Source organism: Aythya marila (genome assembly GCF_965140915.1).
Source record: "Aythya marila genome assembly, chromosome: Z".
In the NCBI taxonomy this organism is placed as follows: Eukaryota; Metazoa; Chordata; class Aves; order Anseriformes; family Anatidae; genus Aythya; species Aythya marila.
Window position 1 is genome coordinate 69720322 of NC_139080.1, and position 18731 is coordinate 69739052.

The window sequence follows — 18731 nt, forward strand, 5'->3', positions numbered from 1 at the left end:
GAAAATGTGTTAGTTTTTGACTGAAGAACTCTGTATTTTAAGGTAAAATGAGGAACTGGTGTTTCTGAGGCACATATGAACAGTTCCCATCATGGCAGTAATATCCAGTTATCTGATACTTCTACAGTTTTCTTGGAAGAAAAAGAGTAAAGAAAAAAGAGAGAGAGAGAGAGAAAGTTTGCCTACTTAGCCTGGGCACAGAAAGCAGCTTCAATGGCATTCTCACCCTTTGCCCTACAAAATAGATTCTGATACTGACACACAGATATAGCTGCGTTGTCAAAGATAGATACACCACTGTGCTACATGTCTAAAAGGCAAAGAGAAAGCCTTGCTGGAAGTTAGAACTAAGGAAGAAAAATTTCATTTGGAAATAGGAATATGGGAAGACTCCATCCTAACTAATAAAGAAAAAAAAATGTTGGAATGTGACATAAAAATGGACTGTTTGTATTGGGCTATATCCATAAGGCAGCTATGAAATACAACATCTGTTTTGTAACATGGGGGAACTACTTAGATTCCAAAGTGACTGATAGTAGTGGGCCAAAGAGGCCAAAACAGTTACTTGTCAGTAGACCACACAGTTTTAACCAATTTCCTCTCCAGATTTATTGCAGTGAAAACATTTCTAAAATGTCAGTGCTGTCCCTCAAAATACCACTGAAGGTGTAAGAAGTATTAATCCAGAGAATAAACCCAACATATTACATGTGAAGACAGAACAGGTAGACTCAGCAAGCCCAGGTACGGCAGCTGCACCAAAACCTAAACTTCCTGATGTTCTGTAATTCATATCCCACATATGCAGTATCACTGCACTTGCTAAGAGAACTGAGTATAGAATCAGTTGTTGGCTCCAAGGAATATGACCACAGGGAGAAAAATACTCATTTCCGTATTTACAAGTTGAATTACTACAAAAACTAGCATCATCTTCCCCTCTCTATATGTAGGCCTTTAGCTTGCCTGTATATCATCTGCATACCCTACACAAGCTCTTAGGATCAGTGGCAGCTGCTGAAACAGCAGAGATAGGAATGTTTTTCTGTCTTCTTTTACATATTCTCCAGGCACCATCCAATGTTCAGTGTGTGTGAACAGACAGCAGATACATGTGCCTGTAACATGTTGTAGTAATTGTGGCTTGTTTCCTCTTATCAATTTGTAAACATCACAAGAAGTACTGCTTACCCTCTGCTGGTCAAATAACGTGCTGCAGGACTATTCCTTGCTATATTCCCAGCTGGAGATATGTGGTCAGTTGTCACAGAATCTCCAAAACTCAACAGGACATAAGCACCTTCTATAGTTTTGGGGGTCTGAAGAGCCAAAGTCTAAGCCACAACATATACAAAGAGAATCATTAAAACATGACATATAATTCCATTATCTTTCTCAAAAGGGCAAGATATGTATAGAAATTTGCAAAATAGAGCTTCTCTTTTCATACAAGCTAGAAGACAAAAAAAAAACACTATTAAAATTGCAGGTGCTCTTGAACAAAACCAGATACTATGGGTGCTTGTCAGCAAGTTCATGCATGTATAAAATAGATGAGGCAAAAAAAGTTAGATGGGAGCTTCAACAGAACATGCATGAACACAGAAGTTCATGAATGAATCCCGGATTCCAGGACATCTGCATACACTGAAATTTGCATTTTCTTCTAAACAGTGCTGAAATTGCAATCTGAGCACTGAACTATTTAGTGTAAGACAGAAAGATCTTTGGGTTCTTTTCCTTTTCCTTCACTTGCTTTATTACTACTTAATACTACTCCAGCTTAAAAAGAAAGGAGAATTTTCAAAAGTCTTGAAGGGACAGAATCCTTGCAATCTTCAGTGCAATTTTCACTTGTGCCTTTGAATTCAAAAGAATACAATGGGTGTGATGCTAACATTTGAGAAACAAGGTCTTAGTAGGCTATGGTGGATGTTCCCAAGCCCCTTAAAGTGCCTCTGCTTCCTCTTTAACATTCATTAAGTTTGCCTTGATTCAAAGGGAAAGTGTGCACGTACCAGACCATCAAAGAAAGGTGGAGATTTGATGTACGTTGACTTGGGATTCCAAGTGTATAGCTTGTCTGAGGGAGCTTCTAAGGCATTCCAAGCTTCATTTACTGTCTGGAAAAAACACACAAAAACATCCCATTAATTTTGTAAGTTTTCAGAAGTAATGGAATCATTTCAGATTCCAGGTAAAACCACAAATTTGACTTCAGCAAGAAGTCTTGCATTTGCACTATGGGAAGTTCTTATGACATTATAATTATTATTTTTTTTCAAATGATTCTACCTATCCTATTAAAATCAAGTACCCTCCCTAACTTACAGAAGAGCTGCTTATCCAGTTTTCTGACATTTGTCTGTGGTATGTTTACAGATAGCACTTTATAACTCTCAAGTGTATTTATCACTAACCTTAAGCTTTCCTAACATGTAAACCTAAAGAACATTTTGTTTTACCACTTGAGGAAGACCTGCAGAAAGATATTACCAAGCACAAGTTCTCCTCTGGCATGAATGGTATTAGGTAATGCAGATGAATTTTGTCAGCTCAGGAAGAAGTATTTGTGAGGCTGGAATATCTCACCTTCTAATATCAGCCTGGAATTACTGTTTAGAGCCCATCATCTCCACATTACATTAGAAAATCATTAAGAAGCAATTTACAGGATGTGACTCGCTATAAGAACCAATTAACTAACCAGAAGCCATTACAAAAATAAAAAAAATAAAATAAAATCTCATTTCAACACTTGTCATGAACTACATGACAGCAACAGGAACAGAAGGAAAATATTCATTTCATTGCCAAGACCACCTTATCTGACCTCTTCAGAATAGCACAGCACATCAATCAAACCACTTCCCTGAGGATTAATTCACCTCTATTTTTTGGTAGACCTCCTTGAACATCCCAGGAATAACAAACTGACGCTCAACAGCCTGAATCTCATCTCGTGTTGGCCAGATGTCTTTTAGGAAAATCTTCTTTCCCGAAGCATTTATTCCTGTAGAAATTGGTATTGTTATATCTGTTCTATAAATGTTCCATTAAAAAGAAAGAAAGAAAGAAAAAGAAAAGTATATCTTGTCATGTCCTTCAGTTATGTGGTCCTTCTAGCCTAACCAGGACTCATGAGAAGCACTCTTTTTCATCTACAAGACTGACAGAAGAGGGCCTTGATAATGTCTTTTTTTTTTTTTTTTTTCTTCTGCGACTTCCACTAGTCTGCCAGAATGACTTGAAGGAAAATTTAGGTTAGAAAGGGTCTTGAGTTGAACCGTCTACTCAAAGAAAGTCTGCAAGGTCAGGCTGTTCATGAGAGGCCATCACCCAGATATAATTAAAATATCCCCCAACAAATCAAAATATTGGTCAGACCTATTTTTTCCCTTCTTCCAACATACAGACTCCATTATTACTCTGTTGCTTAACACTTGGTATGCTTTGTATCCCAGAGGCATATACTCAGGCATTTGAAGCATCTCCACAGGACAAGCATTTCTGAAGAGCTCAATTCCAACGGGTTCCATTTATAAGCATCCCAGCAGTGTCTTACCCAAAGGCTCTTTCTCAAAGTCGATCCGGATGGTCCCTGCAATTGCGTAGGCAATCACTAGTGGTGGGGAGGCCAGGTAGTTAGCACGGGTGTTGGGATGGACACGCCCTTCGAAATTCCTATTGCCAGACAGTACACCCACTGCTACAAGGTCTCCCTGCAAGAATTTGAGATAAAGGAAGCTGCAGAGCTTGCAGACTCCACATGCACAACAGGTCTGCAGAGCTGTCCTGTGCTGCAACACCAACAACTGGACAGTCACACAGCTCTCTCCTTCCACAAGACCCCAAAGCACCTCCCATAGAAAATTGAATATAAACTGAATTTACTTTGCATGCAGGTGAGAAGGTTTAGCTCAAGTACAGCACAAAACAGAGAACAACTTATCTAAATAAACTGCACAGGAAAATCTGACTGATGCATACCTGCGTAATGGCCTCAACAACGGAGTCTGGTAGGGGCCCACTGTTGCCAATACAAGTCATACAGCCATAACCCACCACATCAAACCTAGTCAGAGTACAGAAATCATGAGCAAAAAAAAAAAAAAAAAGAAATTTTGTAGTAAGGTGTTTAACTAAGTAATTGGGTGGGGTTACTTTCAGAAGATGTTCAGTTTTAACAAATAAATTGCTACTGCAAACAGAATTTTTAAGAATGCTCCATTTTTATCATTGCAATGATTCTCCAGGTACACAGAGTGAACAGAGTGAAGAGCAGGAAAATGTTTTACCTAGCAAGATAGACTATAATATTTTGCCATTTGTGCTATTTAAAAATCATTATTCTGGGAAAAAAAAAAAAAAAATTTCCTGTGTAAGAACATGAGCCTTCAAGAAGCTATAGAATGCAGCAATCACTCTTCCAAGTTACCACAAAGTCAGCCAGCACAACAGCAACGCGTTAACTTGTGCAGGATCACGCCGTAGGGCACCTGACATAGCTTTTAAGTTGTGCAAAGAAGTGGTTGTTCTGTTGCAGCACTTGTCAGTGCAGTTAAGCAGCCATTGGACAACAGTAAGAAAAGTGCTCTTACCCCAGTTTAGAAAGGTAACTCATAACTCCACTCTCCCTCAGATAGTAAGTAACAACTCCACTTCCCGGGGACAGGCTGGTTTTAATGTATGGCTTCACTGTCAAACCAGCTTCAACAGCTTTCTTAGCAAGCAATCCTGAAAAATGAAAATGATAGTTGTAGTTTTTCCTGGAAGTAATATAGTTCGGTGGATAAACAGATCAACAGCAGTGCCATTAAATAGCTGGAAAACAGAAATGATTCAATTTCCAGCAATGAAATGGCACAGCTAACTACAGCACTAATCCCTGAGGAACCAGCTAGAGCTCAAGTGTTCTGCCGTACTGTAAATCCAGCCTGCAATTTCTGCTCCACTGGAAAGCCACATGAAGTTGCATTTGCCAAGGTGCACTCACACTGGGGCAACATGTAGACATCCAGAACTCAAACAGTTAAGTGAACATCAGCCACCAGACAAACATCTCACAGAAAGTGCAATGAAGGATTGTTACCTTCCCACTTACAGCTGTCTACTGACCCAGAGCTGAAATAACTACCAGTATATGGCTTGGTACAATCGTTACCATCTGCATCTCAGGGCAGAAACTCTGGCCCTTGTCACAAACAAGCTATCTCACAATCTGCAGCTTGTTACAGGAGTGCTGTTTTACTACTCCTGATTTGTAATGTGCATAGAGGTGATTAAGTTGCCAAAAACATATTTACCCTGACCTTCTTCCTTTTAAATGAACAGGCCATATGCAGAGGAATGTTCAGAAAACAAATCGTCTCCAGCTCTTTCCCAGGATGGACATAAAACGAGCAGCAACTATGCGAACTATGCAAAACTTCGTATTCCCATGCCTCATTTTCTCTCTCACACACCCACTTAGATAAGAAAATAGACGTCATCTTTGCTTTGATCCAACATCATCTCCAGCAGAAAGATATCATCAAACTGGTTTGTTTCTGTCGACCATTTGGCAGCTGTGTTAGACATGACCTGGAGACCTTCACTTTCGGTGCTGTGAGAAGGACTAGACTATTAGATTTGGAGGCATAAAGGTAGATAATATATTTAAAAAAAAAAAAGTTCTATCCCTGAAATTGCTGAAGCTTCGTAGGTGTCAGAGAAAGCTGTGGAAACTGGAGCTTTCCAGTTCTCTTGGGTAACTTTCAAAAGGTGACCATGATCAAGATAATGATTCTTGAACCTGAGAGCCTGTCTGAAAGTGCTGGCTTCCGTTTTCCTGCAAATACCACCTCTAAAAAGAATGCAAAGTCAAACACTAAAAGGCAAGGAAATGATAGAACTTAAGTTACTTTGAGCAACCTTAGTCCAAAACTTTTTTAGAGTCAGATTAGGCTGACAAAGCTTCTATAACATACACTCATTGTTCCCACAGACACACAACCCTCAAATACCATTTAGCGCACAGGATACACTGTTGTTGTTTGAAACAGCTATTCATATTCTGGATTTCTCTTAGCTTGTTTAGTAAGTGTTGGTGCACCGAATGTTTTATTTAATTTAATTTGAAATCCCACTTTGAAAGTGGAATGATCATCTTTTCTGTGAGCATCTCTGAGGGTTCTAAACATCACAGTGCACAGTCACCAGAGACTGAGAGAATTTTTCTTCCCCTCTTTACAAAGTCAAAGCTTAAGTGCTGCTCGCTGTATGGAAAGGCAGCAGAACTGGTTGCTGTGCACTATGTTACAGTGAACATGTTCAAAGTACCAACTTCATTTGCAGCTGCAGAGCTTTCTGCATGTTAAACCCTTAGAGCTATTAAGCTGAGCAAGCTGAAAGATCAGCATCACCACTGCCGCAGAGGAGAGGGTAAAAATGCACACCATTAGGCTGGGAGCCAAACACCTAAGGAAACTGTGCCCTGTGCTGGTGGAACAACTGAGGGATACACCCACCTGGAACTAAAGGAACAAGACAGAGTAAGGAGAGTCTGCCTGGAGGAAACCTACTTGTTGATCCTCAGAAGAAATAAACACAGCTCAACTTCTGTGATCATGATCAGGATGGACCTGAGAAAAAGAGTGCTGATTTGGTTGTCCTGTCACGGGCAGGTGAATTGAGAGACTTTAATTTTGTTCCTCTCAAAGGACTAAGAAAGAGTCTTCTCTCCCTTTCCCATCTCCCAGCTTCTGGAAGGTGATCATCCCATTCCCTGCTTGTTGGAATTAAAAGACAGATCATGCCTGTGAAAGGGGTGAGCTACTGATACTGCAGAATCCCAGAGAAAGATGCTAGCCCAAGGACAGGTCACATCACAGACAAACGAGACACAAAGTGACTGTTGTTAGAGGTTGTCCACAAGATTAAGATTTTTCCAGCACCACACAGGAACTCAAGAGAAATTAAAGAAACTTCAGACATCCTCTCTTGTATTACTCATTACACATTCATTCAGATTTTTGTAAAAAATAAGCTTACATCCTACAGTCTTACAAACTAGGAAGCCCTAACGTAGTGACGATCTTAACAGTGGCAGGTAACTTCTGTGCACATATTTGCAAAGGAGAGAACGAAATACACGTTGACATATATTGAAGAACCTGAGAAAGGGAGATGAACTGGGCTAAGACAGTCCAAGCCCACTCAGCTGACTCCATTCATACTTTCTTGCCAGAAGCACACATTTGCAATGAGCAGTTTTCAGCTTACACTGTACAGGTTAGAAATGAACCATGTTCTGCCACCAAAATGTAACTGCTTTTTATGACTTGAAATTTTGTGCAACAAATTCATACTAACTGTATTATAGTGTTTGATCAGTGATAAGCACAAGAGTGGGGGACAAAGTACACCTCTGACCACTTCTTGGATGCAGTTAATGTGAAAATGACAAAGCTCTGAAAGACAGAAATCCCAGAGAACGCAGTTTTCCTCCTTTGCTTGTCCCCAGGTGCCCTCAGACTCCTGCACTGACAGCTCAATACATCTCTAGCTAAGAGTATTTTCTGTAGTCTGCTGGTAGATAAGAGTACCTCCAGTCTTAAACTCACAGACCCTTCTTTACTGTCCCTTTTCTTGTGGCTCTCTGACTTTCAATAGCCTCTCCTCAGCTCCAGTCACAGAAGAGCTTTATAGCTGTTTCTGTGCTGGTTAATTCAGTTCCAGCTTGTCCTGTAGAGAAGACAGTGCAGGAAAAGTACGTTTTCTTCAACTCACATTTCCAGCTACTATTTCCAGAATTTATTCTGCTACCCCTTAGGGACTAATCTCTGTTTTAGCATGCCAAATGAAGAAAACAGCATCAGTGATGTATTTGAATCTTCACAACACACAGCCAGAGCCACGGAGAAACTACTCTGCATAAAACTGAGCAAATGTACTTACCTGCTCCCAACATAACTGAGGGGTTACTGGTGTTAGTACAGCTCGTAATGGCAGCGATCACTACGGAACCATGAGTGAGCTCAAAGTCACAGCCCTCAAAATTAAATTTCATTACACTGTTGTGTCGATCTGGGGCAATCTGGAATCCCTTGAAGCCTTGCTGTAAGAGGAGAAAGGAAGAATACAAAGGATGTCGTTAATATTTTGACTGGAAATTAGCAATGAGATGCGAACTTCATCAATGAGAAGTGTGTGTTAGTCACACCAATTACTTGCACTGATGGTGAAAGCTTGCATCTCTGGTCAAAGTAGTGGACAAAAATCATTTCCATGAGATCTATATCCCATTCTCTGTTTACTGGTGCTCAGATGCTTCTAGCTCCACTTGCACCAGATTCCTGACCACACATCGGAAAGCAAAGACTCGTCAGGCTAGTCTTGTGATAAAATCTAGTCCTAAGATTTCAGCTGTAACACGTCAGATTTTTAAACTGTGAGTATCAAACAGCACAAACCTATGCTGCAAGCTGACTTGAGAGGCAAATCTGATAAAGAACAAGCAGCCACTGTTTGCAGCATAAAACGTTATGCTTAGAGATTGGGAAGGATAAGGCCGCTTAATTAAGTTTGGAACATGTAACAAATCAAAAATTATGAGACTCACTGCAGTTTTAAGTTTCTTCATTTACATCACTAGAGTTCTGTACTGCCATCTAACAGGTAAGGTTACTGTATAAGGTTACCAGAGAGGATAACTATGTCAGGGAAGGATTCAAACTGGTTTTGGAAACTTGCATGTCTGGGCATATTGATTCAAAATAAAATTTTGCTCTTCTTTCAATGCCTATTTTTGACTGGATGAGGTAGAAGAAGTATTTATTTCTCAAAATGTCTTTTTTTCTGTCTTTATCACCAACGCGGAAGAGACATGGAGACAGAAGCAGTATTGAACTGCTCAATCTAATTTGAATACTGGAAGCAAAACTACCTTGTGGAGCTCAGAGCATAACCCGCTTGGAAAGCTGGACGTAGAGCTGGGCAGTTAGCACACAGGTCAGTGCATTATCTACTTCACCCCTCTACTACTAATACCCAATGTAGTTATTTCAGAAATCCCTTCTGCACACTGAACACACATTGGGCCTAAGAGCTGTCTAAAATCAGAAGGAACTCATACTTCAGTAGAAAAGGAACGCTTTCATGTGAGAGGAATACACAAAATGAACACTGATGTCATTTTCTGAACTGCATTCAAGCACCAAACGATCTCATTCACTTTTTAAATAGGCAAGCAAAGAGCTCACTAGTTAACCTCAACATGTAGTTCCTCAAAATGTGTTTTTAGAAGCACATATGACTTTGTAGATCCAAATGTTCCTAGTCCCTACCTTCGCTCCTAGACAAGTCTCAAAGTCCTTCTTCATATCTGACACAGCAACTTTGTCCTGGGGTCTTTTTGGTCCACTGCAGCAAGGCACAACAGTATGAAGATCCAACTCAACAACCTATTCAGTAAGAGAAACAGAGAGGGGTTCAGTACTGCATAACATGCTGAAGCCAGTTAAGCCACAGGTGTACTTGCCTCTGCTGTTGAATCAAGGCTAAATCTGAAAATTTTGTATTATTTTTTGTAGAAATTATCTGAGACATATGAGAAGGGAAAGATCAAAAGCAAAGGAACAGTTCTACTTTTAGACCCTGCTTGCTCCCAGGTATGGCTCTCAAAAGTAGCCCAGTTATTGAAAAATGGATGCGTGACTGAAGCATCTGAACAACGTACATCTTTTTGAGAATTAAGTCCTTTCACATGTTAGCAGCAGGGTTCTTTTCATAAAACAATGATGCGGAGAAATCCTGGTATTGCCATAAACCAGACCAGACTATTTGTCTTGATTCTAGGGAAAATGTTCACAGTCTACTGTGAAGCATTAGAGATTATCCTATTTTCTTACTCCTCATCCATGTTTCATCTTTGTTTTTGTAGTTTATTTCCATTTTATTTTTTTTTATTATATTTGTTATTTATTTATTTATTATATTTAGACAAAAACTAAGATCTTGATTTTCTTTCATAGAATACAACTTGTGTGGTCTGCAGTTACCAAACAGAGCTTCTAATTGTCCTGATTCACACAGTAAAATATGTTGCTGAATGTACGAACAGTAAACCTGGGACAAGGCCTACAGAGACCACATCCACACCATCTTCAAGAGCTCTGTTCAAGTCTGGACTGAAATTCTTATAACACCATGGAACCAGTCATGGTATCTGCACCAGCTACAGCTCAACAGACAGCCAGTCTATACTGATGCCTGCATTTTCACACCTGGAGACCAGCTGACTCAACTCAGAGCCCAGTGGAGTAAGACTGTTGTGCAGATCAAGCCAAAGGAATAGAAGGATAAAAAGTCCCTTGATTATTTTTAGTTTCTGTGAAAAACAGACAATAGTTATATTAAAATATAGCAAGATATAAAATAAGGAGCCAAAAGGCAGTAACTTCTAACCTGTGTGAAGTCTGGATCCTGAGAGGAATTTTTGAAATCTCTTAGCATTCCCACAGCCTCGAGATACCTTTTTGTGCACATAACTTTCTCTTTATCACGGCCTAAGGTAAAAGCCAGATATAGCAGGGGAAAAAAAAAAAAAAGCAAATGAAACAAATGAAACAGGAATTCATATATAACAGAAAGTAAAAATGCATGACTAAGGCTATTTCACACTGATCACACCATAAATTGCACAAAAACACTCTTTTGGTGCAAATGTTAGGGACTCGCTAGGAACAAAGCAACTGAGCAGACTTAGTGGCTTTTGCGGAACAAAAGCTTAGGTTATTGCTTCTGTAATCTGGACAGTCTAGCTTCAAGCAGCGCTAAGCAGATAGTTGGAAAACAATCTAAAATTTGGCTCTTCAGAAACATGGATGCTAAGCAAGAAACAGCTTGAAAAAGTAAATATTTGGATTAAAAAGCACTCAAGTTTATAAGGCTCCACCTGATTCAACAGTGTCGTTGACTGTACCATACAGACTTGGGATCCCTGCTTTCAATTCCACCTTTAGTTTCTGTTACAACTCACCAGTTTGCACCAGGTACCCAATGCTAATATCATCCACTGGGAAGTAGGCAGCTGTTGCTCCATACTCCGGACACATGTTGGCAATGGTGGCTCGGTCAGCAATTGAGAGCTGGGCTACACCAGGACCAAAAAACTCCACGAATTTACCCACAACTCCAACTTGGCGAAGGTGCTGTTATAAAAATACAGTGACTATATCATTGCTAGGTAATGACCTGTCTATGTAAGGTAGGAAGTCCTGCTTTTGACTTTGTGATTTAGTTTGCCAAAGTCTCCTGGTTTCAAATAGCTATAGAACCCTTAGGAAAGATTTCACAAAGATGAGGATTCAGAGATGTGAAATTTCAATAAGATACAGCACAGGGATGTATTCCTTTTGAACTTGCTCTTCTTCTCAATTAAACTAGAGTCTATCTTTGAACAACTGCGTTTATCTTAACATGACTTTCCAAGGGACGAAAAGTGTGGTCTCCTTTTCCAGTAAACCCTGAAAGATGGGGAAACAGGAGGAACCAGCTGCACAAGTACACAAAACAAACTGTAAATGTTTGAAAATATACAACATCTGGATGAACTCAGAAGGTCAACTTTCCTAAGCTGGAGGTTCTTTCTACAGCCAGCATTCCAGGATGAATATAAATATAAGTATAATATAAGTATAATATAAATATAAAGATATATTATAAGTACCAGATTTCTGAGCTCCCACTTAACGGTACTGCTGACCCAGTAATACACTTAATATTTTTATTTACTACGTGACTTGTGACCAAATTATGAGTATGTGAGCCAAATACCTGTAAATCAAAGAAATCAGGCTGCACCACTTCCTGTTTTCAGGTTTTACATTACATTATTCTAAGCAAGGCATTCAAATAAAGAGTCATCATGTTTATTTTGAGGTGATAAAGAATCGAAAACCTTTTACAAGCTTTGCTGTTCCTAAATAGGTCTGTACATGAGGAATTGAACTGGCAGTGAGGTATCAGCTCTGTGTTCTATTTTATCTGGCTTTTGGGAAACAGATTTACATAGCAAATTCACAGTTGTCTTTGGGCAGTTGATTCCAACCCACAGAGCAACAAAGCTTAAAAAACAAAGAAACAAAAAAGACCAAAATGACTACATGGAAGTACAAAGAGGCCTCCTAAGTATGCAGCACAGCAGCTCTGTCTTAGAGTACATGCACAGCTTCCAGCAAAAACAATAAAACAGCAGACATGTTCATTACCTTGGTAATGGTGAGCACTATGTCAGTGGATGTTACCAGTGGCTGAGGGTTTCCTAACAGCTTATAGCCAACCACCTCAGGAAGCACCATGCTAATTGGCTGGCCCAACATCACTGCTTCTGCTTCAATGCCACCAACACCTGGGTGCAACAGAATTACACAATCAGATCATCCAAAAGATAGAGAAGTGTCAAATATACCCATGAGATATGTTTGATTACTTGATTTAAAGTGTGAAAGAGAAGAAGGCACACCGTAAGACAGATTGACCCCTCTGTGAACAGACATTCATCATCCTGTTTCAGTTTTTGCAAGGTTGAGCCTTTCTTATTTCCTTTGGGTTCATATTTTCAATCTTGTTCCTCAGCTAATAGATGGAATTTGAGACAAATCGAACTCACTCTGAGGAGACTTGACTTTTACAATGCAAGATGTAAAAGATTTATTTAATGACTTAACTACGCAATGAATAAACAAAGAACAAAAACCCTGATATGGCATGAAACATGATGCACTGTTTGCGAAATGTATGATAACCAATAGTTGTGGTCTATAAAACAAAACCCGAAAAGTTATTTTAAAGGAAGGAAAGAGCACTAGAGTCAGTGCTATAGACTGTTCCCCGCCCATGGCAGATTGTTTGGAACTAGTTGATCTTTAAGGTCCCTTCCAATTCAAACTATTCTATGATTCTAAAGGATATAGAGTGTTATAAAGAATACTAACAAAAATAGCTACTTGTTAAGACAATCTTCTTTAAATCCATTAAGTTTCAACAGGGCTTTGGCATGTGCTGGTGGGACCTCTGTGTAAGCACACCTTTTGCATTAGAAGAACGCTGTTCAGGTCACTACTTCCTCTTACTCAAGTGTCAAGACTTCATAGTCATATGCAATCTTAAAAACACGATGCTTCTTATTCACATGATTTTAGTTGGGCATGAAGCATCTGTTTTATGACTCTGCCTGTAGAAAGTCCCTTGTATGTTTATCTTGCACTTTCAAACTTCCTTCTACGTTTTGTTTAGTTTACTTAATACCGAGCTAGAAAAACTGCCTGTAATACCTTCTTATGCATGCCAAATTGCTACTCGTATCATTATTCCCACTAAATGGTTCTGAATAATACTTTCCAATTTATTTTATGCAAAAAGATACACCTACATCAATTAAAGAGAGAAATCTGTGAAAGGTCTAGTCACATGACTCCTTTCACTAGGTGGTGAACCAGCTGTCACCACAGTCAAGCCGGTGGGCAAACCTGTCTGGCTACCACGGACTGTCACGAAGCAAGTTCAGCACTACCAGCCATTAGCAAGAAATGCTGGATTCAAAAGTGCATGCTTTGAGTATGTATGTTATGGACTATCCCCTCCTATACTTTCCAAATTCTGGAGCACCACAAGGCTAAGTTTACAAGCTTACTCTTCCAAGCAGCTACTGGTATATTGCAACATGATCTGAGCATGACGGTCCCATGTGCAAGCTGCAGCCAAACACAGAATAAAAGAGACATCTCCCATGTCAAAGATGTCATGGCTTTAAGCAAAGTCAACTTTTGTGTATCTGTATAATCAGGTCAGCAGAAATTCCTCCATCCTTGACAGGATTCTTCAGTCAGTATTTCTAGTGGTATACATAGGGCAGAAAACTGACAGTTCTTTGCATCACGTGCCACTCAGAGCTTGACAAGAACCTTTGACAACAAGCATATGGTGTTTAAGATCACCATACCTTGCATTATTGTACAGTATGTGTTTCAATAGTACTCCTATGACCGTATCACAGGAAAATAAGAAGCTCAACTCAAGTTTTTGCTACCATGTCTAAGACAACTGCAAATACTTTAATTTCAGACCTATTTATTTAGTCAATAATCGAATACCGCAGTTTGTCACTGGCAGAAAAAAATGAATTACTTATATTTTTTTCTATAAAAAATAGGCTGCAGACTACTGATATCAGACCACACCTCATAGACCATACCTCATACCACATTTTTTTTTTCCCTCAGCTCCCTCCCTGGCCATGTTTAACCTGTTCAGACTCAGTCAGCACCTTCAGCCCAAAAGAGCTTTTTCAGTACTTTTTGATATGGCAACACTTTGGAACTAGGTAAATGATTAAGGAACAAAAACGGACATCCTGTAACACTTCCCTTCTAATTTTCTAAAGCAGATGTTGCTTGGGAACTGGCTGGGCTTCAGTATGCTAATGGTATGTGAAAAGTGATCATCTTTTGCATGCCTTGTTTTTCCTTTTTTTTCTCGTTTCACTTATTGAACTGCCTTTATCTTCACACATGATTTTGTTTCTCAGTTTTCCCTTCTGATTCTCTCCCATCCTGCTGAGGGGGAAGCAAGTGAGCAACTGAGGGTGGGGTTCGCCTACCAGCTGAGGTCAAACCACAACAGTCTGAAAAACAGCTTAATCACCCAACGGACTATTCATGATGAGCTACTGCACATACCCCAGCCAAGCACTCCCAAGCCATCTATCATGGTAGTGTGCGAGTCTGTGCCCACCACACTGTCTGGATAGTAGTAGCCGTCCTGATCCATCACCACTCTTGCTAAGTACTCCAAGTTCACTTGGTGGATGATCCCTGAGCCTGGTGGAACAATCCTCATGTTTTTAAAAGCCTGAGAGCCCCACTGAAACAGAAAGAAGTGGATCAAAAGTTTTCAACACACATGAGCACTGGAAGAACTTCTGCTCATTCCATCTTTGGATGTGCAAATAAGATCAACTCTTTCTGTACCTTTAAGAACTCAAACCTTTCTTTGTTCCTTTCAAATTCCAGGTCCTGATTCTTTTGCAAGCTGTCTGATCTGGAAGTGAAAATAATCAGCTGTCAGAAAAGAAACAAAAAGCGTCCACCTGATATTTATGTATGATCATACATACCCAAAAGGTGAAAAAGCATTATTAGCTAATTTAAACATTGATCAATCTCACCTTTAATCTCACCCCAGCTGAAAACTACAGGCAATTATGATGTAAGTTGCCTGTAGCATTTAAGAAGTCTTAGAGGTAAAACCTGAAGTTTGGTAATAATGCAAACACTAATCTACATATTATACAGGTGGTAGTCCTGAAACTTGTAGCTTGGGAAGCCCTAGACCATGCATTGCTCTATTATGAAGTTTTCAACACATAAATCTAGAGAAATCAGGAAAGTAGTAAAGGGAGATGGAACACAACTGCCATGGAACTGTGGTTAAATAGAGGCTATCACTGGTAAGTGACTGTACAGTTCTTCCTGAAGCCCCCATGCTTCTATACAGACAGAGCTAACAAGCTTTCCACTTGTAGCAGCTCCCTAACTTAGGACTGAGGTGTTAGAAAGAACTGAAGCATGGGACTGGCCAACGTTGTCTACGTATATACATGGCCCAGGCAGAATCAAAGTAAGGTTAAAACAAGAAGTAATTATTTGCAAAATACTGTCTAAATAGAGCCCTGGAGAGTAATGATAACATAAAACAAACGTTATTATAATACACAGAAAAACGATCAAAATAATTGATTTCATCCTGTGGTAAAGATAAAATCATACCTTGTTCAGAAAGGAATACAGTGTTTCCCAAGTTTCCCTGTTTCCCAACTTAAAAATTATACAGATGCCAATTACAAACCAAAAAGGTTATGCTTCTAGTTTATTAGATTGCTGTTAAAATGCCCATTACCCCAGAAATCAGTCTGGAAATTATTTTTAATTTTGTGTCTATTTCCAAAATCCTTAGTGCTATATTAAGATTTAGATACAGCACTTCTAAAAAAAACTAAAAGGAGTTGATTTTTGACTGCAATGTATGTCAACATTTTTTGGCCTTTTTTCTCTCATCAGCTATGAAAGGACACCCATGAATTTGTATCCTTATGAGTCTACAGTTTAAAAAAAGAAAAGGTAAGAAAAGGTTACATTTAAAATCTTGTTGGCAACTTTCTTCTATGAAGTAGATTTTATGATACATTTTTGCTCAGAAGTTTAGTATTTTTATTCTGAAGAGGCCTTGAAATATTGGCACTGACAGAATGTTCTTTATGTTCTTTAATTTCCACCTTCTATTACTTTTCTTCCCTGTAATGCTATAATTTAAGTGGCCTGCTTCAAAACCATCTCATACAGAGAGAAATAAATACACAATATTTTAGCAGACCAACTAACTTCAGAAGTTTGGAAAATGGAAGGAAACCACCAGGAAACATGTAATTGCAGGATCCGTTTTGAAGAGTATTTTGGGAGGCACACGTTTACAGACTATGGAGGTTAAAAGGACCCCTATGTATTGTATTTACTTGCAGGTCTAGTGTTTGTCTGTCTCTAGCATACTGAAGAGTCATTAGCATTATACTTTCCTGTACTTTTGGGGACCATATTAATCAATGTGTTCTCTGTGGAGGTATTAAACTAGCAAACAGCTGGGTTAGGGCAGCTCAGGTCTATTCTTATATTAATAAGGAAGAAAGGAGACAGTCTCGCATGTCCTTTCCAAAAAAGGCCCACAAGGTCAAAAAGTGCATGTGGAAAAAAGCTATTTCTGAACAACTAATAATAATGCAATATTATTATGGAAAATTGTGATCACCACAGGTCTGGACTGAGCCTGTTTCCATTAACATTTATTCCAGGCTTGTGCTACTTAGAAATGCTCTACAGAAAAAAAAAGTAAATCCATTTTGTTCACAACAGCAACACATACAACAGTTTAACTTAATCACTTGCTAAGGTCCAAATGCTCGAGTATCACCAATTACACTACCAGTAATAGGAACTAGTTTCCTAATTAACCTTATGAAGTAAGAGTGAATTTGTGTCCTTACCGCCTGTTAAAATCAACCTGGATGGAGTGATCTATCACTAGATCAGCAGGACAGATAGGATTGATTTTTTCAGGGTCCCCACCAAGTTTCTTCACAGCATCACGCATTGCAGCAAAGTCAACAACAGCGGGTACCCCACTGAAATGAAAGAGAATTAGAAAAGGTGAAACAATTTGGAAAACAAAAACAAAACAAAACACAACCTAGGACTCAGAATAGAAATCTACTGCCATATATGAAGCAAACCATAGCCTGACCCTAAGCCTCTCAATCACTGCTCTACTGCAGAGATGCTACCCTTGGGAAGATGAAGTCGGAATAGAAGAGACACAACTGTATCTACATCCTGAGCATTGTAACAATGAAAAACTAAAACCCTACCTCCTCCCCCACCCCCACCCAAAAAAAAAAAAAAAAAAGCATTTTAACATGCTTGGCTGGGACTCCAGAAAACTGGTCCTATTCAGCATTCCTTTGGGACCTTGAACTGATTTCTCTTTTTTGCTCTGTTCTCTCTCCTCTCCAGTCACGTAAAAAATAGTAAGAAATGGGGGAGGTGAAAGGGAAAACAACAATATCCTTCCTTCCATTCTCTGTTTCTTTAGCTGATTTTAAGGCAAGGATCACCTCTTCCAAGGTTTGTGAAGCACGGGAGAGTCTTCTCCCTATTTAGAGATGTACATTCCATACTTCTGCCAGTTTCACTGGCAAAGCAGGGCATCACACTTCTTAAATCACAAAGGACATGACTGCAGAACACCTTTGCAGAATACCTGTATTTTCAAAAGTGCATTTCAGTTTGGGAAACCTCACAGTAAAGAATTACTTCCTAATGTTCAGAGGGAACTTGTTTTTCAGTCTTTTTGGCCTGTCACTGGGCACCATTAATTAGAGTGAGACTGGCTCCATCCTTTTCATACCCTCCCTTCAGGTACTTTTATATATTAAGATCTGCCCTGAGCCTCTTCTTCTCCAGACTAAACAGTACCAAGAAAGAAAAAGCTTTGTAATTCCTGCAGAATTTTAGTTTGAAAAACCTTAGTGTTTACAGAAAAAAAGGAAAAAAAAAAAAAGCAAGAACAGGCTTTGTGTTATCTAGCATTGACACAATTGGCTCCTTAGTAGTTTGAAGGAGGCTTTTTTCTGTCCCAGAATATGCATACACCAAGAAAAACAGCAGATGCTATATTATGCTTCCTGGCTGGACTTGAGGGAGGGCAGGCTTGGGAGCAGGTGAGAGGAAGCATTATTTTGCCAGCTACCAACATTATACAATTGAAAAGAAACAGAGACAATATCCTTCTACATTCATACAGGAACTCAGCATATTTGCAGAGCAGTCAGATCTAGGAAATTCAATAATCCTAATCCAGGACCTGTGAATGTAATTGTCGTATGGCTTCTGTAAAGCTGGCAAAGGCTGCACTTTCTGAAAGCTCCCTCACAGGGGCATGCTCGAGAGCTTGTTTTTAAACGCAGCTGCTCTGCAGACTTACAGGGAGATTTTAAAAACTCAGTAGGAGAGTAAGGGGCAAGAAAGAAACTCAGTAACAAAGGGAACAAAGTTTGCTTGTAAGTTTGGCTTCCTCTGTACTCGATTTTTTTTTCTCCAAATGTTAACAACAGCCGGTAGGCAAAAAAACAAAAAAAA

At 39.3% G+C, this 18731-nt stretch overlaps 1 protein-coding gene across 3 annotated transcripts in view; it reads right to left on the reverse strand.

Annotated features, from left to right (window-relative positions):
• The window catches only part of ACO1 (aconitase 1), a 340782-nt gene that overhangs the window by 3095 nt on the left and 318956 nt on the right, over nt 1–18731 (reverse strand). For all 3 annotated transcript variants that reach the window (XM_082783279.1, XM_082783278.1, XM_082783280.1), the window contains exons 4-17: nt 17081–17218; nt 15015–15084; nt 14724–14907; nt 12255–12394; nt 11024–11195; nt 10450–10550; nt 9330–9446; nt 7942–8101; nt 4605–4740; nt 3994–4078; nt 3569–3725; nt 2892–3016; nt 2022–2126; nt 1195–1337 (exon numbers count right to left, since the gene is read on the reverse strand). In XM_082783279.1, coding sequence (XP_082639405.1) covers nt 1195–1337; nt 2022–2126; nt 2892–3016; nt 3569–3725; nt 3994–4078; nt 4605–4740; nt 7942–8101; nt 9330–9446; nt 10450–10550; nt 11024–11195; nt 12255–12394; nt 14724–14907; nt 15015–15084; nt 17081–17218 — 1833 coding nt within the window. The remainder of the gene's footprint in view (nt 1–1194; nt 1338–2021; nt 2127–2891; nt 3017–3568; nt 3726–3993; nt 4079–4604; nt 4741–7941; nt 8102–9329; nt 9447–10449; nt 10551–11023; nt 11196–12254; nt 12395–14723; nt 14908–15014; nt 15085–17080; nt 17219–18731) is intronic.